Below are 22568 nucleotides of genomic sequence, written 5' to 3'. Positions count from 1 at the left end.
TTTTGGGAACATATTTGCTCTATATGCTGGTGCTTTGTATATATCATCCACTTCTAAAAAACACAGGGAAAATATGTACAGGTAGGGAGTGATTTTTCTTTCTTTACAACATAATCATTGATTTGTGAAAATAAAATCAGGCCTATGCGGTACTACATAGTCAAACCATTTTTTTCCAGTATAAGGCTAATTGTTCCAATTCATGATTGACAGATGCTGTTATCCTCTCCATTTTATAAATGTCCATTGTAATTTCCATCCATGTGTTCAAAGTTGGGCTCTCCTGTGATAACCATTTCCTGGTAAGAGTCTTTTTACTAGCCACCGGCAGTATATTCATTAAATATTTATCTCCTTTCAACCATTCTTGGGGTATATACCTAAAGTGTATGGTCTTACTATCTAGGAGTTTCTCACATTTAAAAATGTCTTGTAGGACACTGTGTATCGCTCTCCAATTGTCTTTGATAACAGGGCAATCCCAGGAAATATGGTAGTGGTTTGCATTTTGGTTTCCACAGTTTCTCCAGCCAACAGAGAGGTTACTATCATAATGTTATTCCCGAGAGGGTGTAATAAAATACCTTTTTTCCAATCAAACTCCCTCCATTGCTGCGAACTTGTACACTTCCATTGATACCTCCATATTGTTGTCCATTCTTCCTCAGATATAATTGTCCCTCCTTCCTTCTCCCATTTTGTTTTAATGTCTAAAGTCAAATGTATTTTAAGATTTCACAGACCCTTATATATGCGTGAAACGATTCTACTATCAGTATCTGAATTATATGCTTTTCTCAACAGTTCTGTCAGACTGATTTTAGAAGACATGTCCACACACATGGGGTCATATCCATTAAGGGTCAGACAGTGGAATGTGTGCAAGCTTACACATATACTGAGACGACTGACTCAAAACTGAACTTGGAAGCAAATGGAGAAGGTGTGAGCAATAAAGGGGCACCAGCATTTGCTTTATTTGAGGAAACTGCCCTATTTCCACAATGAAAAAACCATGATGACCTTATTCTGTCATGATTTTATTGAATCTATTTTGTCTTTTTCTTTGGTGTTATGGTTTGGAAACATATATTTAAAGAACAGAAAGTCTCTTAACAGGACTGTTAAATGGTCTGGTAGGCTGATTGGCGAGTAACAACCGAACGCAGCGTCCCTGTACACCAGACAGTTACAGCGGGTAACCAGCTCCATGTTAAATGATGACTCCCACCCTTTGCACAGTGAATTACAGCTTCTTCCTTCTGGACGGAGGTTTATAGTCCCAAGTTGTAGGACAAAGTGATATAAACATAGCTTTGCTCCTGCAGCCAACACTGGGATGTACAAGCTGTAGCAACACTGTCCTTTTATCGTGTTTGACTATTGTCTGTGTTGTTTGTAAAAGATGTGTCAAGATGGATGCCTTGTCTACTGTAAACCAGATCTACTTACGGGTACAAATAAAGTAACCTGAACCTGGACTAGTGCGATCATTGTGGTTCGGAAGTGATTCAGAGTCAATGTGCACTTTAAAAAGCACTTGTGACAGGAGCTTCCTGTAGCGTTGCTGAGGTGTGTATAGATTGCATCTGGACTTCAAGTGGAGCCCAACAATAAATAAGTGTAGCAGGAGTAAATAAAGCACTGAGTCAAAGCTCCTGCTGACTGACACTGAACCAGCAAGGGCAGGCCAAAGGGCTACCCCAAACAAAACACTTCAATCTCTGGTTGTTGTGCACCAGTGCCCCCCAAGGGCTTGATTGATTGATCCACTGGCCAATCAGAGCACATTGATCTAAGACCCCCCCCCCCCAGTCCTGCCTGAACTCTCCAGGCTCCTCGCTGTCCATTCATCTGGAGGCTGTCAGAGCGATTCAGTGGAGGGCAGTTGCTCTGGACTCCACACTTTTAAACACACTTCAGCAGCTTTCTGAGGGGAATGCTTCACAGTGGGGCGAATTACAGCTGTTTTATTGTGTGCGCCTGAGTCTATTATACTACCTGAAGTAACAGCACATTCATGGATCAAGACACAAGAAAGCTGCCATGCTGTTGTTGCCACTTCCGTTTCTCTATGACTGAAAGTGATGATTTAATTATTAACAAACAAATGGCCTCCAGTGGGTTAGGATGAATAATGTTGGAAAGCAAAGTGTCATTTAATTAAAGAAAATTGCCCAAACATTAATTCAATTTTATCACCCTTTTCCCCTGACAGGAGGGATATTTGAGTCCATCGAGAGTGGCCCATCAGGTGCTGAGGAGCTAGCCTTCAAATTTGCTTTAAACACAATCAACAGGAACAGAACACTGCTGCCAAACACCACACTCACCTACGACATCCAAAGGATTAACATCTATGACAGCTTCGAGGCCTCCAGGAAAGGTCGGTGTGCTGTTATCATTTATTTTACCTTGGGCATCAGTATGTTGTTTGTGGGTGTGCATGATCTCTGTATACTGTGCATGTACAGACGTGCGTGTGTGTGTTGGTATGTGCGTGTGTGTGTGTGTGTGAGAATATGTGTGCCAATCCATCACCGCCGTAGCTATTTTGCATTGTAAATGTGTTTCCTATTAGTGGGCTGTGAGCTGCGGTGGCTTATATTGGGACAATTATAATCAGGCGAGGGAGAAATGGCTGAGCACTTCAAATGTAAACAGAGAGAATTGATTGGTTTCAGCGGCAGTAACTCAAAAACCTGCTTGGCCCCCGGAGACAGCCTATAAAATGCTTTAAGCTATCAGTTTTTTGTACACATCAAGGTTGACATTTCAAGTCTCTTATCAATTATGAGCCATTATACCCTTTCTCAGCTATTTAAGAAAGTCTCTTCTATCAAATAAGCCAATCAGACTGCACAGTCATGTTGACACAGAGATATACCAATATTATTGTAGGTCTTCACCGTACAAGCATATTAAAATCAAGATGACAATTATCTCACTTTTGCCCCTTACTTTTGTGTTGTAGAATGGCATGCTATTGTGGGTAACCACTTGTCTAATTTCTTGAAAAAGAAGTGACAAAGAGCAGGATGGAGTTGACGGGAAATTACTGGCCATGTAGATGATTTTGTGGCACACTGCCTCGCAGCTAATGAAAAAATAATGTTCTTCTGCAGCCTGTGACCAACTCTCCCTGGGGGTAGCAGCCATCTTTGGTCCCTCTCACAGTTCTTCAGCGAATGCTGTCCAGTCCATTTGCAATGCCTTGGGGGTGCCCCACATTCAAACCAAGTGGAAGCACCAGGTGTCAGACAACAGGGATGTCTTCTATGTCAGCCTCTATCCCGACTTCTCCTCTCTTAGCCGGGCCATCCTGGACCTGGTGCACTTCTTCAAGTGGAAGACAGTCACTGTGGTTTATGACGACAGCACAGGTAAGGCCATAGTCATGTTCTGTTGTTCTACGCTAAATATTTGTCTCCCATTTGCCAAGTTGCTGTGGAGGACCAGGGACATATTGTCCAACAGGGATGGGGAGCCTACAGAAAGAAGTCATGATGTGTCTTCATGAGAAGGAACGCTAGAACTATGAGCACACCCTTCTTTTTCATTTTCTTCAGCTGTAACTCAAGTGTCTGTAATATAACACTGATGACAGTGTAAGGCTGTAATGGACATAGTATGTTTGTGTGGTGAGCAGAGCTCGCTCAAACTTAAGGTTTTATTCAAGTTCTTCACCCGGTCTTTAGAAAATCAGTTTGTCAGGTCAGCAGGCAGCAAATGACTCAACAGCCTGGGCGCATGTGGTGTATGTCAGAGGTCCGGCTGGGTGCCAGCCTGCAGACACACTCCCCGTCTCCCTGAAGTCTCCTCAAGAGACACACAGGGCCAGTTTGGCCTGAGTCACAGTACAGTACTGGCTATAGCTATTATCTTCAGCTTTTCAGCCAAATTACACTGCCCATATTAGATGGTATAGCCTATCACACTGTACCATCTGTATATCCTTCACCACAGTATAAAAAGCAAGCAAATTAAGTAAAAATAGCAAAACATGTTTTGCTGTGGTTACTATGTTCCATGTTATACACTTCAGTAGTTCATTTCACTACTTTATTTATATGTCTGTGAATTATACACCCAGGATATATATATATTAAGATAGATGTAGGAAAAAAACTTTAATTTATAGCAGTACAAGCCGCCTGATTTGTGCATCGCGTACTCATCAGCTGCCATGTTGGCTATACCACAAGGAAAAAAAAGAAAACGGTGAATCGATGATATGTTGTCTTGCACCACGCCCCTAGTTGCAGTGCACAGCAACCAATGGGAGGGTAGGGAACATTTGAAACGTAACATCAGGGACATTACAACCAATGAGGGAGGGACTGGGGTTCGATTTGAAAAAGTAAGGGCTTAAAGGGCCGGGGCACTGTTGGAATAGCATTCCTATAAATTATAACAAAATAAAATAACATCCAATGGTACTTTGGATTTATTATTATTACTTTACGTGTGTCATCTGGTGGAGCTGGTCCGGAGCACAGCCGAAAGAGCAGACAGGCAAAACATAACAATACAACCTCCAATAACGGTCATCACATGTATGTCATCCAATGGGGGGGGGGGTGTAATAAAGACAATGGTTTATTTGTAATTACAAAGCAGATATTTTTTTTCTTATGTGTCTACAGCTGCTGGCCAATTAATTTCTACTGTTCAAGGTAGACATATCAGGCTTGCAAATAACAAAATATTTCTCTGCTAAGCATAGGTTACATCATTTGTTGTTAGTTGCATATGCATTGCTCTTCGTAAGGATTTTCCATGAGATAGAGTAACTAATGTTCTTGTCCACCAACGACCATATGTGGCAGCTTTTCTTGAATGCTCATTTCTTGAATGCTCATTCCCGCAGCGGCCTTAAGCCGCCACATTTGGTCATTGGTGGACAGGAACATTAGTTACTCTATCTCATGGAAAAGCCTTACTAAGAGCACTTACGAATGGCCTCCTTACTAAGGCCATTGCATTTCTTGAATGCTCATTCCTGCAATGGCCTTAAGCTGCCACATTTGGTCATCGGTGGACAAGAAGTCAAGTCAACTCAAGTCAATTTTATTTGTATAGCCCAATATCACAAATTACGAATTTGCCTCAGTGGGCTTTACAGCAACACAACATCCTGTCCTTAGACCCTCTCATCGGATAAGGAACAACTCCCTAAAAAAGAAAAAAACCCTTTAACAGGGAGAAAAAATAGGAAGAAACCTCAGGGAGAGCAACAGAGGAGGGATCTCTCTCCCAAGACGGACATCCTGCAATGGATGTTGTGTTTACACAATTTACACAATACAACATTGAAAGAGGATAAACATAATTATAATGGACTTATAAAATGTATGAAGAATATGATGCGCAGGATGCCAAATAGTGTCCAGATGCCACCGGAACAGCCCAGGACCAAAGCCACATGACCAGCATCATTATATATATATATATATACATATATATGCATTTATAAGATGTATAAAAAGAAAATGTGATAAGAGGAATGCCAAGCAGCATCCAGGTGGTGACCACCATCACAACAGAGACCTGGGAGGAGAACCGACTGCACATGCACACAAGGGAGACTCACATGACACCATTCACATACAGAAAAAGAGAAAGAAGACGTCATTCAGAGAGAGAGAGAAAAGACATGTGAGAGAAGAGAACAGTTTGCAATAGTCAGTAGTCATAATCAATTAAGTCATAAATTAATCATAATCTATATACGCTATAATCTCATCGACAGAACAGTGGTTGGTAAATTAATTGAGACAGAAAACTGAACCGCCCTGCAGTACAGGTTGTGAAGCACTCTACTTAAAGGCAACTAATTGCAAAAAGATGAGTTTTAAGTTTGGATTTAAATGACTCAACAGACTCTGATTTTCTGACGGCAGCAGGCAGGTTATTCCACAAGAACAGGGCCCAATAGGAAAAGGCCCTGCCACCAGCTTACTTCGTTTTAACTTTGGGTACACACATGAGCCCTGTATTTTGAGAGCAACGAGCTTGAGATGGAATGTATGGTTTAAGGAGCTCAGATAGGTAAGATGGGGCAAGCCCATTAAGGATTTTATAAGTCAGCAGAAGCACCTAGTATTCTGATCTAACATGGATAGGAAGCCAATGAAGGGAGGCAAGAATTGATGTAATATGGTCAAATTTCCTAGTTTTAGTTAGGATTTTAGCAGCAGCATTCTGAACCATCTGAAGACTTTTAGTACTAGAATGTGGCAGACCTGAGAACAGAACATTACAGTAATCAAGTCTGGATGAGACAAATGCATGTATAAGTCTCTGCATCAGCCTTGGACAGAAAAGACCGAATTTTAGCTATGTTATATAAGTGAAAAAAGGCAGTCATGGTGATTTCTTTAATGTGCTTATCAAAGGAGAGGCTGGGATCAAATGTAACACCGACATTTTTGGCTGCCACACTTTGTGAAAGCACAGAGTTGTTGATTGTTATCGTTACTTTATCAAATTTGTGTCTGTGTCTAGTAGGCCCAATGACCTCTCAGTTTTCCCCGAATTTAAAAGCAGAAAGTTAAGTGACATCCAATTTTTCACAGTAGCCAAGCAGGCCTCTAAATTAATCATTTGAGTATGATCATCAGCCCTTATAGGCACATACAGCTGAGTACCATCAGCATAGCAATGGAAATTTATTAACTGTGTATAACTTGGCCAAGAGGTGAAATATAAAGAGAGAAACTGAGCCCTGAGGTACACCATATTTATTGTCAGAGAATGTTGATGTGATATTACTATAGCAGACACAATGTGTTCTTCCAGATAAGTAGGAGTAAGCCAAGAGAGAGCTAAGCCAGAGACATCAAATTTACAATTCAATCTGTCTAATAGTATATTAGACAGATAAAATAGTGATAGACCATAAGAACATTAGCATAGCTCTCAAGTTTACAGAATTCCACTGCGTGAGATTTGTTGACCGACGGATGGACGGACAGACAGGGCGGTCAAAACAAAGAATGGAATGATTTATTTGTTTGTTTTTTATTAACAAAAAACAAAGAATACAATTATTATTATGTATTTATTTATTTTTACTTTTTATTAACGTATACTGCACAAACATTTAGACAATAAAAATAGTCCGTACATTCAGGGAAAACTGCGTCATAGACAGAGCACGCACACAGTACAACCACAACGCGCAGTACCAGCATATGACCGCAAGGTGTCCTTCGTGCATACATACAATGGCCAAGTAAATAAGCTATAGCAGCAGAGTAATACAGCTGAGTTACTTACATGATCTATAATAAGGAGGAAAATGGGTGAAAAGCGCGGCAAGGAAACCAAAGGGAAATGGAGATAACAACGGAAGGAAATGTTACAGATGTGGACACACAGACCACATGGGCAAGGATCCGAAATGCCCAGCGCTAGGACAAACGTGTCATAAGTGCGGTGGGAAGGATCATTTCTCCGAAGTGAGCCGCACAAATGGTAGGCCTATAAAGAAACACAGTATGAACAATGTAGAGGGGAAAAATGACTTTGCATTTGTGATTAATGGGAACGAACTGACTGGGAGACATACCTTTAGTGTAGGGGCAGTAAATCTGAAAATGCTGATTGACTCTGGTACAACCAGCAATGTTATTGATGAAAACACATGGGGATGGTTAAAGTTAGAACACATTAAGAGTCATTCATATATCCCTAAGACAGCGAGAACGTTATTTTCTTATGCGTCTAGCCAACCTCTGTCAGTTAAAGGTGCCTTTACATGTAAGATTACAATAGGTAGCAAAACTGAGCAGACAGAGTTCATTGTGGCTAAGGGCAATGGGGAGCCACTACTAGGTAGGGAGACAGCCATGAAACTTGGAGTTTTAAAAATAGGCGCAGATGTCTCAGCTGTGGTAGACATAAGACAGTCACTCGAACAGCAGTATCCAAAGGTATTCCAGGGAGTAGGACGACTGAACACAAAACAGATAAACCTGTACATAGACCCGAAGGTAAAACCCGCGGCCCAGCAGCTGAGACGTATACTTTTCAACCTAAGGGGAGCAGTAGAGGCCAAAATAAAACAATTATTGGACATGGACATTATTGAACCGGTAACTGGCCTCACCCCATGGGTAAACCCTGTGGTTATTGTACCAAAATCAGACCATGATGTAAGGTCATGTCTAGACAAGAGACATGGAAACCAGGCCACAGTGAGAGTGATATCCAATCCCCACAGTGGATGAGATACTTCAAGGGATGAATGGCTCGCCAGTGTTTAGTAAGCTAGACCTGAAATGGGGCTATCACCAGCTTGAACTGGCCCCTGAGTCAAGAGAAATCACCACCTTTGCAGTACATAACGGTGTGTACAGATACAAAAGACTTGTAGAGGAGCTCAAGCAGCAGTCCTGACAACTTTCTCTTTCGGCTACACAACGTGCACCATTTATTCCTTCCATCATTACAACAACAACAACAAAAAACCCACGCAGCGGAAGTGTGTCACTGTAAACCCGAACCGAGGAAACAGCAGCTGTAAACTAACGTTCCTACCAGCTCAATAAGGAGAATTATGTAGCCCCATAACCACTACACACGTCCCCCCAGAATTCGCCTTAATACGAAAAGTCATTGTGGTGAGGGGGGCGGATCTCTCTGCCCCAACGGCTCCGCTGAACAGGAGCTGGGGGTTGGTTAACCGCAGGCAAAGCAGCAGAGTCCTCACAGCTGGACCGGGGAAAGGGAGGGGCTGGGGAAGCAGGGGGCGGCTCGCCGGGGGACGGCGGGGGCAGAGCCGGGGGGCGCCCCCGCCGTGGGGGCAGGGCAAGACCAACAGGGCAGTCTAAGTTCAGGTGAGCAGGCTTGAGGCGGTCCACAGAAACCCGCTCCAGCCTGCTGCCAACCTCCACCACAAAGTGCTTATCTCCAGTGTCCCGTACCCGAAATGGGCCGTCGTAGGGTGGCTGCAGGGGACCGCGGTGCACGTCGTGACGGATGAAAACATACTCCGCCGACCGCAGCTCCGTGGGGACATAGGACTGAGAGCCGCCATGCTGAGAAGTGGGGACCGGTGCAAAAGACCTGGCTTCCTCCTGCAGCGCAGTCCGTTGGCATCTGGCGGACCAGGGAGCTGTGGCGGTGGGAAGGAAATCCCCCGGGACCCGAAGTGGCTGTCCATAGACCAGTTCGGCGGATGAGGACTGGAGGTCCTCCTTGGGAGCCGTCCTGAGCCCAAGCATGACCCAAGGCAGTTTGTCGACCCAGCGGTCGTCCTTGAGGGTAGCCTGCAATGCGGCCTTCATCGAGCGATGGAACCTCTCGACCAATCCATTCGCCTGAGGGTGATATGCTGTGGTGCGATGGAGCCTCACCCCTAAACCCGCGGCGATCTCCTCCCAGAGCGCTGACATGAATTGCGGCCCTCTGTCCGAGGAGAGGTCAGATGGGGTGCCAAAGCGGGCGACCCAGGTTCCGATGAACGCTCGGGCAACCTCAGGCGCTGTCGTGGACGAAAGCGGGACGGCCTCTGGCCATCGCGTGGTCCTGTCGACCATGGTGAGCAGGTATGTGAAACCACGGGAGGGGGGTAGGGGCTCTACCAGGTCCACATTCACATGGTCGAACCTCCTCTCAGGTACTGTGGAAGGTATCAGGGGCGCATTGACGTGCCAGAGCACTTTGGAGCGTTGGCACTCCACACAGCTGTCAGCCCAGTCCCTCACATCCTTTTTGAGTCCATGCCAGACAAACTTTGCCGCCACCAACCTCTGTGAAGGCTTTCTGCCAGGGTGAGACAGCCCATAGACTGTGTCGAAGACCCGTCGCCTCCAAGCAGTCGGAACGACTGGTCGGGGCTGAACCGTAGAGACGTCGCACAGGAGCGTGGCGCCGGCGTCGTCGAAAGCCACATCCTCCAACTGCAGCCCTGTGTCGGCGGTCCTGCATGCCTGCACTCCTGGGTCGGCGGCCTGGTCAGCCGCCATCTGGCTGTAGTCGAGTCCCAAATGGGCGGCACCAGCGATGGCCCGGGAGAGACAGTCGGCGACCGGGTTGGACTTCCCAGCAACATGCCTCACGTTGGTGGTAAACTCTGAGATGTAGGCCAACTGTCGCTGCTGGCGGGCTGACCACGGCTCTGCCACCTTGGCCATTGCGAACACCAGCGGTTTGTGATCGACGAAAGCCGTGAACTGACGGCCCTCCAGTAGGAAACGAAAGTGCCTAACAGCGACGAAAAGGCCAAGCAGCTCACGATCAAAGGTGCTGTATTTGTGCTCTCTCAGGTTCAACTGCCGGCTGAAGAAGGCAAGCGGCTGCCACGCACCGCTCACCCACTGCTCGTAAACCGCGCCGACAGCGTAGTCCGAAGCATCCGTCGTGATGGCAATGGGCGCTCCAGACACAGGGTGTGCCAGCATCGCCGCGTCAGCCAGGGCGGCCTTCACATCCTTAAAAGCCGTGTCCCTCTCTGCAGACCAGTCCACAGCATGTTTGGGGCTGTGCCCTTCAGAGCCTCATATAGGGGGTGGAGGAGATCGGCAGCCCGGGGGGTAAAACGGTGGTAGAAGGACACCATGCCAATGAACTCCCGGAGGGACTGGGCCGTGTGTGGGCGTGGAAAGTCTGCGACGGCCTCCACCTTAGATGGAAGGGGGGCCGCTCCGTCCTTGGTGACCCGGTGGCCCAGGAAGTCGATGGTGCTCAGACCAAACTGGCATTTGGCCGGGTTAACTATCAACCCATGCAGGCTGAGTCTCTCGAAAAGGGCTCTGAGTTGGGACAAGTGCTCGGACACGGAGGTGCTAGCGACCAGGATGTCATCCAGGTACACAAAGAGGAAAGGCAGGTCCCGCAACACTGAGTCCATGAGGCATTGGAAGGACTGCGTGGCGTTCTTAAGCCCAAACGGCATGCGCAGGAACTCGAACAGTTCAAACGGAGTTGTCACAGCCGTTTTGGGGACATCAGCGGGATGGACGGGCACCTGGTGGTATCCACGGACGAGGTCCACCTTAGAAAAGATCACTTTCCCAGCCAGGTGGGCGGAGAAATCTTGGATATGAGGGACCGGATAGCGGTCCGGTGTTGTTGCGTCATTGAGCCGACGGTAGTCACCACATGGACGCCACCCACCGCCAGGCTTAGGCACTATGTGGAGGGGTGAAGCCCACGGGCTGCTGGAGCGACAGATGATGCCGAGGCGCTCCATGTTCTCAAACTCCGCCTTGGCGACAGAGAGCTTGGTCGGGTCGAGGCGCCGAGCTCGGGCGTGCACCGGCGGGCCAGTGGTGACGATGTGGTGCTCAACCCCATGTTTGGTCGTAGATGACGAGAATGTGGGCTGAGTGAGGTCAGGGAACTCGGAGAGAAGATGGAGAAACACGTCCTCATTGGAGAGCATGCTGGACAGCCTGACGGAGCCTGTATCGCTGAGTGCACATGCGTGTGAAGCGAAGGTGACGGCGTCAATCAGGCGTCGATGCCTGACGTCTACCAGCAGCCCATGAGCACAAAGGAAATCTGCACCGAGGAGGGGAAATGCCACGTCGGCGGTGACAAAATCCCAGCTGAACCGCTGTCCGTTAAAACACATGTCAATGTGCCTCGTGCCGTACGTACGGATAGAGCTGCCGTTAGCAGCTTCCATGGGAGGGCCGTGAGCGCCCGACAGGGCGTCCACACTCGATGCAGGTACGACACTCCTCTGCGCCCCAGTGTCGCATAGGAAACGCCGCCCCGAGATGGAGTCTCGCAGGAAAAGTAGCCTGTTGTCCTCCACGCCGACGCCCATGGCCACTAGTGAGCGCCGGCCTTGGCGTTTCCCGACAAGCTGAAATTGCACGGGGAGGTGCACTTTTTCGCCTTGGCCCCGAACTTTGCATGGTAAAAGCACAGGCCGGGCTCCTGTCGCCGACCTGGGGTTGCCGCGGCGACCACCATGGAGTCACCAGGTGGTGGCGTGTGGGGGTGGGAAGGGGTGAGCGCGGACGCGCAGCGCTGCTGTTGGCTGGCCAGGAAGAACTTGTCAGCTTCTTCAGCTAGCTTGCGGCAATCGGTAATGGTGGTGTTAGCCAAAGCGGTCCGCACCTGAGCAGGCAGTTGTCGCAGAAATAGTTGTACAAAGAGGAAATCAGGTGTGTGCGCCGGTCCCAGCAGATTCAGCATTTTGTCCATGAGCTCAGATGGCTTGCTGTCACCCAAGCCTTGCAGAGAAAAGAGACGGGGGGCCCTCTCGGCGTCGGAAAGTCAAAAAATCTTCAAGAGGTGATCTTTGAGCCCCTTGTATTTGTCTGCCGCCGGAGGATTTGTAAGGAGACTCACCTCTCTAGTTGCAGTCGAACACCCGAGCGCCGATACCACGTAGTAGTATTTAGTAGCATCATCCGTTATTTTGCGGATAGCAAACTGCGCTTCCGCCTGGGCGAACCATGTCGTTGCCGATGACTCCCAGAACTCTGGCAATTTGAGAGAAACCGCGTTGATTTCGTCAACCATGTTCGTTCGAAAGATTGTCTCTGATAAGTACCAAGAGACAAACGTCGGGGTCACCAGTGTAGAGGAGCTCAAGCAGGAGTCGTGACAACTTTCTCTTTCGGCTACACAACGTGCACCATTTATTCCTTCCACCATTACAACAACAACAACAAAAAACCCACGCAGCGGAAGTGTGTCACTGTAAACCCGAACTGAGGAAACAGCAGCTGTAAACTAACGTTCCTACCAGCTCAATAAGTGGAATTATGTAGCCCCATAACCACTACAGACTAATATTTGGGTTATCTTCAGCTAGTGAACAGTACCAACACGTAATAGCTAATGCCTTGGCTAGAATTGAAGGTGTTGAAAACATCTTAGATGACAGGCTCACTGCCGTCGAAGACTTCTCTTCATGGGAAGAGCTTGTCCAGGCAACAGTCAGGTCCCTTCTACCAAACACAAATCTCCTTACTTTTTGTGCTAAGTATATATATATATATATATATATATATATATATATATATATATATATATATCGTGGCGAATTGTACTGGAGTGTTCCTGCTAGAAGTCAGGGGGGTTATTTGCATATTACCCACGATGCAACTGAAGAGTGTTAATGTTTTGGTTATATTGTAGGATATTGAACATGTTAAAAACGGACATATCTGTTACAGATAGCGGGGATGTTGTGGAAGATAATGGGGACGTTATTAGAGAAGTTGTATTAGACAGCATGCTATTTCCCACCATGAGTGTAAAGAGTAGGCAACTAGGTAAGGTCGGTTCTGTGGCTAAGAAAGGAAGTAAGCCGAGATCAACACAAACTTGTGTCTGTTATCATTGGCTTGTCTTATGGTCGTTAAAAGCTTGCTGGTTGATTCTGAAAGGTTGGTTGAGAAGTCCATTATTTGACCACGTCACAATATAAATCACAGCTGATGAGTGCGAGACGCACGAAACGGGCCTGTACTGGAATGTATTAGAATGTTGTAATCGGTTATTTTTTCGCCCGGCGCGGGATTCGATTCGAAGTGTACTGCACCACAAGACGACGTCACTAACCGCTCGGCTAAAGGATCAGACCTGCCTGAGGGCTAACGGGTCTTATTAGTAGTTTACAGTCGTCACCCTCCCCGGAAGCGCGCCCTCGCGCTTTGTTATTCCCGCGCTCCGAAAAGACTTCTGACGATCTGCACGCTTCCGGATCCCACCGCTGCCACCAATGTAACCGGTTATTTTTTCGCCCGGTGCGGGATTCTTTACGGGGTGTACTGCATCACAAGGCGACATCACTAACCGCTCGACTAAAGGGTCAGGCCCATTAGCTAGGGACTAACGTGTCTTATTAGTAATTTACAATGTTTTTTTCCTGTATCCGTGTTTCTTTATATATATATATTGTAGCGAATTCGGGGGGCAGTCTGGGAGACAGTCGCCATGGCCGGGACGCGAACCCGTATCTCCCGCTCCGCAAGCGACAACGTTAGCCAGTCGACTAAAGAGTCCGACCCGTTAGTCAAGGACCAACGTGTCTACTTATCCATGCACGTTACAATATATATATATAATATATATATATATATATATATGTGTGTGTGTGTGTGTGTGTGTGTGTGTGTGTGTGTGTGTGTGTGTGTGTGTGTGTGTGTGTGAGTTAATTAGACTAGCCACCAGAGGGCGTGTTCATATTTTTCGCTGTTTCTGCCGGCGTAAGGGGGTGAAATAATCGGAGTAGCTGTTTCTGTTCCGGTTCAGCTGTTGTGGCTGTTTTAGGTCACAGTTTTGTTATACTTATGCAAGGTGACAAGCGAGACACAATAAAGAGAGACACTGGACTGCTCGACCACTGCAATCAAACGACTCCTATGCCGGTTCTTCACCCCAACTCCGAGCCAAAAAAAAAAAAAAAAAACCTGGCTAGGGGTTCTGGGGATGGCATATTTAGTTAAAGCAGGACTTAGGAGACACCATTTAGGGTAGCCTCGTTAAATGAAACTCTTAACGGTAGGGAAAGTGCTCAAGAAACCAGGAGCAACATAATCGGTGTTCTTTCCCGTGTAGCTCTATTGACAGCTGATGACTGCTTATGGCATGAAACAGGCTGGTACGCTCAATTACAGAATTACTTGAATCACCGGATTATGTATATATGTATATATGTATAAATATAAATGTCCATAGGGTTAGTGGTTGTGTCAGGAAGGGCATCCGACGTAAAAAAAAAAAAAGCCAAATCATTGCGATTGACAAAACCGCTGGCGGTGCACAAATCCGCTGTGGCGACCCCTGGGAAGCAGGGAACAAGCCGGAAGAAGGAGAAGGAGAATAAGATATTTTGACTTTGACATTTTGATATTCTCTTTTGATCCCCGAAGGGAAATTGTTCTCTGCATTTAACCCATCCTAGCTGTGTAGCTAGGAGCAGTGGGCAGCCACTGTGCAGCGCCCGGGAATGAAGAAGAAGAAGAAGATTTACATTTCTGTGAAAATTGTGTTGACTTTTGAATGAATCAGTATTTGGCGGGTTTGTACGTGTGCATATTCGTGTTTTTTATGTGTGTGTGTGTTGTGGGTCTTTTGTGTGTGGGTCCATTAGTGAGGAATTGATTGTCAGTGATCCTACCACCCTTGATAATTAAGGGGTAAAGTGGACATAGGCGGTTCACAATGGGGTTAATAGTGGCTTGATTTTCTATCTTGGATATAGGAAATGAGATCCTGGCCTGACCTGCAAACAGCTTCGCTTTCCCACCCTTAGTATTTACACTGATCGTAAGAAAATGTGTTCATCGACACTGAGCTAAGGGATGGACTCCGGAAAGCAGATCTTATTGGACTCCTCGCATCCGTCTCAGCAGCACTCCGTCTCTCAGAGCCGTACATGCAACCTTTCCTTGTTTCGGTACACGAGCATATTGTCCAGCATATTGGAAAAGCCAGTGTAGCAGAACATCTGTTTATCAAATGATTCTCATGGGCGATCGCTCCTGCTGTTCTAATCAGTTTCTGCTTTTCAGGAATGGGATATCGAGGCGAGAGGAAACAACTTTTTCTCATTGCAGTGTTTCTCCACCAACCAGGGAGCAAACAAGCAAATCAATAACCATAATGGCACTCCTCTAACGGCTCGACATTATAATGACAAAGCCCCAGATGGCAGCAGCATGTGTTGTGGCCGGCGTCGACATCCATACAGCCGCCGCTGTACAACGAGGCTGCTTGCTGGGAAGTCTGATGCGGCCATGAGGGAGAACAAGCTGCTGTGACATAAGACGCTTGCTTTAAACGAGCCGCCTCTCCTGGCTGTACTCACAGGCAAGTCTAGTCTAGACTGACGGTACCGAGGATCTCCAACACGCCACAGCAGCCAGTGCAGCTGCAGCGAGGCGGGAGAGCAGAAGCTCAGACAGCACTCTTCTGTTTACGACTTGGTTTCTATGGCAACTACATAAAGTCCTTGAGGTGTGATGGCGGAGGAGGTCCCAGAGGGAATCGAGAGGTTATTTCCCGCGCCAGACCACAGGTCTCTTCACTGCGACTCAGCACACTGTCGGTTTCTACCCACGCTGTTCCAGCCCTGCCTATCTTCTACCACGCTGTTCCAGCCCTGCCTATCTTCTACCACGCTATTCCAACCCTGCCTATCTTCTACCACGCTGTTTCAGCCCTGCCTATCTTCTACCACGCTATTCCAACCCTGCCTATCTTCTACCACGCTGTTTCAGCCCTGCCTATCTTCTACCACGCTATTCCAACCCTGCCTATCTTCTACCACGCTGTTTCAGCCCTGCCTATCTTCTACCACGCTATTCCAACCCTGCCTATCTTCTACCACGCTATTCCAACCCTGCCTATCTTCTACCACGCTATTCCAACCCTGCCTATCTTCTGCCCACGCTGTTTCAGCCCTGCCTATCTTCTACCACGCTATTCCAACCCTGCCTATCTTCTGCCTAAGCTAATGCTTCGTAGTAACCTGATTGATCATTAATTTGCCAATAACGTATAATATGTAGACCTTGTTAGTTAACCTATAGTCGATTTCTGGCACCCATCAAACCCTCACAATCGTTTACTCCTCAATATATCACTATGTTTGAGTCATTTAATTAATCATAGCATAATTCATAGTTTCCCCCATAACATTAAAAACGCAAGTCTGACCAAACAAAGACAAAGAGGACAGACATAAAAGATATGTGAGTTGTGACGTGTCTGTGATCCTCAGCTCTAGCTAGGATTTATCAGTTATTTTGTCTTTTAGTTCAGGACATTTTAAGCCTTCAAACAAAACACAAAAAAACCAAACAAAACACAAACAGCAAAGCCTCTTTAGAAGCAATAAATAGATGAGTAGAAGCTAAACATAGAAAAACACACAAATATAAACCCTCCCCACTGACTGTTATGGTGACCTGACAAGAAAAAACACCACTATATCCGATATGTTGTGCCATACTGCTGCAGGGGGTAGACACTTCGTTTAACCTCTTTCTTAAAACTGAAAACCACTGACAAGTACAAGAACCACCACACCCGCCATTCCTTACTCATACTTTTTTTTTTGTGACTTTTTTCTCCCTTTTGCTCCCAAGTTTCATCCAGTCAAATACCCCACTCTTCCGAGCCGTCCCGGTCGCTGCTCCGCCCCCTCTGCCGACCCGGGGAGGGCTGCAGACTACCACATGCCTCCTCCGATACATGTGGAGTCGCCAGCCGCTTCTTTTCACCTGACAGTGAGGAGTTTCACCGGGGGGGGCGTGGAAGGATCACGCTACCCCCCCCCCCGAAACAGGGGTCCCGACCGACCAGAGGAGGCGCTGGTGCAGCGACCAGGACGCATACCCACATCCGGCTTCTCACCCGCAGACCCGGCCAATTGTGTCTGGAGGGACACCTGACCAAGCCGGAGGTAACACGCGGATTCGAACCGGTGATCCCCGTGTTGGTAGGCAACGGAATAGATCGCCACGCCACCCGGACACCTTGTCATTATTGAATATGACTGCAATCTACATCTCTAAATCCTAATAAAGTTGAGGAGTGAGCCATTTTGTATGGCACTGTGCATTTCAGAGACAAAAGACAGCAGCATGTTGCACATGAAACTCCTCTAACGTCCATTTGTAGGTTGTGCATGCCGAGGGCCGAGGTGTGTCTGTCCCACAGTGTGTTATCGTTCAGAGATTGGGTTGGATTCTTGTTTATTCCACCATATGGCAGTGCACAGCAGACTGTGATCTTCAGACACTTCGTATACCTTCAAGTAGGAGACTTTACATGGAGTTGGGGATTACAGGGTCTGCACCGAGGGCCGCAGCGGTGAGGGCAGGGGCACTTTAGTTAACACAAACACGCTGCTGTTTTGCCATACATATTTGAACAGCCTGCTCAGCTTCCGTAATGACTCCAAAAGTGAACTTTGGTGTTTTTTCTTCTTTTTTCCCCCCTGTAATTTTACATGCTCTGATGCACCAAATGGGCTTTTATACCTGGTGTTTCAGTTGGATGTAGTTTTTTTTTTTAAACCAGCTGTGATAAGCACATATTGTGTGTTGGAGAGCTTTTCATTCAAACTCATTCACCTGAAACAGCACATGCTATTAGCAAGCATCAGCGCTCTTTTGGTTGCGGAGTTTTACCTTCACAAATACACAAATAGTACATGTACAATTTAAAAGATATGCCAATTTGGAAATGTATCTTTGTTGCACGAAGTATTTGTACTTAGCTAAATAACTAGCAATAAGTAAACTGGAGTATGATAGTCTGCTAATGTGTAGTATAAATAAGCTAATGTTAGCTGGACATTTCTAGAAAGTTTTCTGCAAAATGAAGGCTAGCTTAAAGCTAGTGCTCAGGCAAAATGAAATATTGAGTTTACACAAATGTCTATATATGTGTGTGTGTGTGTGTGTGTGTGTGTGTGTGTGTGTGTGTGTGTGTGTGTGTGTGTGTGTGTGTGTGCACATGTTTGAAAATAGATAAACAGATGATCAGGGCTATAACAAATGAAATTTCTGCCATTATCTAGGGCAAGAATAATAATATAATACAATAATAATGATAATAATAATAATAATAATAATACATACATACATACATACATACATACATACATACATACATACATACATACATATACACGCACACACACACACACACACACACACACACACACACACACACACACACACACACATATGCAATTGACATTTGAAGTTAATTGTCAGGGGAAAACCAAGTTTACTAAGGAATTAATTATTGTTTAATATTACAAATAGACATAAAGACATATCTAAAAGAATGACAAATGATGGCTTCAATTAAATATAAGTAATGCAAAGAGAAAAAGTTATTGATTATTTATAAGGTCTTTTCATATTACTGATGGTCAGAAATTATTCAGACATTTATATTAGATTTACTAACATTTGAAAAAAATAGCCTGTTTTTGTTGTTGTTTTTTCCCAAATCTGTGCTGTCGGCAGACTTGGCATACCGCACAGGGAATTGGCATACAAAGGTGTCCTAGACAGAGTTAATCTGCATGTCGAGTTTGGATTCTCCACCTGCAAAGGCAATCTTTATTAATTATCAAGAACTGCTTATAATAGCTCCATCCTTTGACTGATCAGTGGGGTGATAAGAGCGCAGGGTTTAGCTGCACCGTTATAGCCACCACCGATCCCCCTCTGCCGCGTGTTTGGTCAGCCACAACCACAACTACGACAAGTGAAACAAGGAAACTTAGAAACGAACAAATGGCATGTATCTGATAAGACACAGAAATAGATGCTGACGTGTGTTCGATAAAAAATGATTAAGTCAGGCCCTGTGGCCTATGATTTAAGGCCCTGTGATGGACTGGCGACCTGTCCAGGGTGTCTCCCCACCTGTCACCCAATGGCTGCTGGGATAGGCTCCGGTATCCCACAACCCTATATGGATAAGCGGCTTGGATAATGGATGGATGGATAATTAAGTCAATTTTATTGATATCAGTTTAAGATAGCAGTTATAGCAATAAAGAAGACAGGAGAAAAGAAAGAAAAAAAGGGGGGACTAGGAAGAAGGATGTATTCCAGAGAGTGTTCCATGGGGTGTGAGGCAGATGCTAGCATGTGATGCGTCCACCTGTGACTGCACGGGATTAATCACAACTTATCGTAGTGCCTCCGAGCCGTAGACAGGCTCTGCAGCCACCTATGGGCCCCACAGTCATGCAGACACCCCAAGACCGAGAGAACAGCCAGAGCCCCAAGCACCGCAACCCCAGAGGAACACCAAGCCAACAGGGGGGCCAGGAGCCCGCAGAACAACAGCCCCACATGCCCCTGAGGAGCACAAACCAGTCACTGAAAGCACAAGCTGGGTCCAAACCCCTGAGGTGTACTCCCAGTCGCAGGATGCACCTGCAGGCATGGGAGTCAAGCTGCAGATAGCAAGCACAGACCACTGGCCCGGAGCTGGGCCCCACGACCAACAGACCAATTCACCGCCAGGACCATCCATCCAGTGGGCAGGCAGGGCTTTTTTGCCCATGCCTATCCATGCCCGCCACACCGCCACCAGCTAGATGTCCCATCCAGCCACCACACAGAGCATATACCCACGTAGCTGAATACATCCAACCCAGGCCCCCCGACCACCCCCCGGGGCAGACAGGGTCGCACCAGCCCCCATGGACAGCCAGGCATGCGGTCCCCCCATCACCCACTACTCCCCATGGCGGCCATCACAGTAAAGACACTTCGCAGGAGAAAGTCCGCCAGCGGCCCACCACTCTGTTGTCCACACCCATGATGACAAGTCACCATGCAGGGGCCCCGAAAAGCACCTGGCTGTGCTCGCCATATCCCGAATTAGCTGTTTGATTTCCATCACAAATCACTGTCTGATTTTTCAGGGATGTATGTAGGGTCGAGGAAATATTTGCCATTTATAGATATTTTCTAATTTATTAATAAAAAATTCCGGATTTGTTTGTGTATAATGGATTTACTGTTAACATAAAAAAAGAAAACATGACCAAAACTTCCTGGGAAGCTCTCTGACAGCGCAAAACAACAAAGGGAAATGAAATGTAAAACATAATTTTCTTGCGTCACACTCAGGAAAATGGTAATTGACTGTCACTCTCAGCAAAATGGTAATATACCCTGAATGTGATGCATGTCTCTGACCATACATGCCTGAAATTTTTGTTTTTTCTTTAGATTGCGTTGGACTAAAGGTCAGTCGAGGCTTCAGTAAAATATCACATTCACTATGGAAGTGCCATGATTGATTGCATGAAGGGGTTATTTCAGAGGAATCACTGGAGGAAAAAAAGGATCTGGGCCTTTTCTGAGGTACTAAATTGAGAGCATTACTTATTGTACCACTTGATTGCAAGGTGGGGGTTCCAGGGAAGTGTGCATTAAAAAAAACACTCTTAAAACAAAGTATGATTAGGCGGGAGAAAACTATGTCAGATGTCTCGCTGTTTGAACGTGCTCGCGTGTGTAAAAGTGTACATATATAATGTTGGGTTACCCTGAGAGTCCTCCAAGTGTACTTCAGAGTGGAACTGAGAGTTAGTGGAGTAAGCCCTTTGAGTCCCACAACCCCTCGAGTAATCTGTTTCAATTTGATGTGTGTGAGTGCTCCACAACAGCAGAGCCATTCCCATCATACGCTCCAGTACCACTCAACAGATTGTTTAGAGAGGGCCGCACCGACTCTTCACCAAGTGCCATGATAATTCCAGTTTTGCTGCATCGGCTTCCTAATAGCAGTTGGAATTATTTAGTTTCTCTTGTGAAAAGGGGTGTTGTAATTTTGGGGGTGGGGGGGTGAGTTTGCATTGGTTGAAGTTTAGCTGGTACAGTCGAATTGATCACTTTGTCACTACTTCTGTGTGAAATGAAACTTACTGACTGCACTTCTGGAAGGATAATTCCATTTTTTTGTTTTGATGTTATTTTTACAACATATATTTGTATTTTATTTTGTCCTCGTGCATATTGGTTGTAATGTCATTCTGCTTCATTTTAGAGATTTTAGACATGGGGCCACCATTAGACACAGCTTTACCGCGGCGTCTTATGGGGGGCACCCGAAGTCCAATTTAACCTAAACACATATTTGAAGGTGGAAATGAAAGTGCAAGTTAAAAGTTATGGACCACTTGGCTCGTCCAGGTACCGTGGCGTTCTATTCCGTTGCTACCAACACGAGGAACGCCAGTTCGAATCCGCGTGTTACCTCCGGCTTGGTTGGACGTCCCTACAGACAAAATTGGCTGTGTGTGCGGATGGGAAGCCGGATGTGGGTATGTGTCCTGGTCGCTGCACTAGCGCCTCCTCTGATCGGTCGGGGCTACACCTCAGATTCTGGCTCTAGGAAGAATTACTGAAGAGTTTAGAATACCCAAGAGAAAAGCAACCATTATTTTTGACGATTTTTGCAAAACATTTGACAGTGTAAACCGGAAAGTAATGCTGCACATTCTTCTAAACTACGGAATTCCGCCAGAAATCGTCCATGCAGTTGCTATTATGTATGAAAAGGCTTCCAGCTACTTGCAAACTGCAGACGGTCCAACAAATGAATTCCAGACTACTGTTGGTATACTGCAAGGGGACACTCTTGCACCTTACCTCTTTGTTATAGTCGTCGATTACATCCTGCGACGATCATTTGATACAAAGAAGAGCAGCGGCCTGGATGTTCAGCCAAGTAAGACAGTCAGAAACCGAAGCAAACTTCTCACAGACCTCGGATGACATAGCTCAAACAGCATCACTTCTTCAAGGAGCCCAAGAGCAATTAAGCTGTCTTGAAAAAGCTTCAGTTAGAGTTGGTCTCATTATTAATTCCAAAAAGACTGAGTACATATCGATCAATGAGGACAAAATGCCCCAAACAATCACGTCCAATAATGGAACACCGCTACATAAGGTCACTGACTTCAGATATCTTGGATCTTTTGTTGCCGACAGTAAGAAAGAGTTTATGTCAAGGAAAGGACGAGCCTAGAATGCATGTAATAAATAGCATCACATATGTCTCTAACAAGACAAAACGAGCATTCTTCAGAGCATCTGTTGAAA

At 46.2% G+C, this 22568-nt stretch overlaps 1 protein-coding gene across 2 annotated transcripts in view; it reads left to right on the top strand.

The window, feature by feature from the left end:
- grik2 (glutamate receptor, ionotropic, kainate 2) overlaps nt 1–22568 on the top strand; it is a 316356-nt gene that overhangs the window by 68774 nt on the left and 225014 nt on the right. For both annotated transcript variants that reach the window (XM_056286734.1, XM_056286735.1), the window contains exons 2-3: nt 2219–2386; nt 3126–3383. In XM_056286734.1, coding sequence (XP_056142709.1) covers nt 2219–2386; nt 3126–3383 — 426 coding nt within the window. The remainder of the gene's footprint in view (nt 1–2218; nt 2387–3125; nt 3384–22568) is intronic.

This window comes from Lampris incognitus, chromosome 9, assembly GCF_029633865.1.
Source record: "Lampris incognitus isolate fLamInc1 chromosome 9, fLamInc1.hap2, whole genome shotgun sequence".
Classification (NCBI taxonomy): Eukaryota; Metazoa; Chordata; class Actinopteri; order Lampriformes; family Lampridae; genus Lampris; species Lampris incognitus.
The sequence above is the reverse complement of the archived record's forward strand: the minus strand, read 5'-3'. Positions and strand labels throughout refer to the sequence as shown.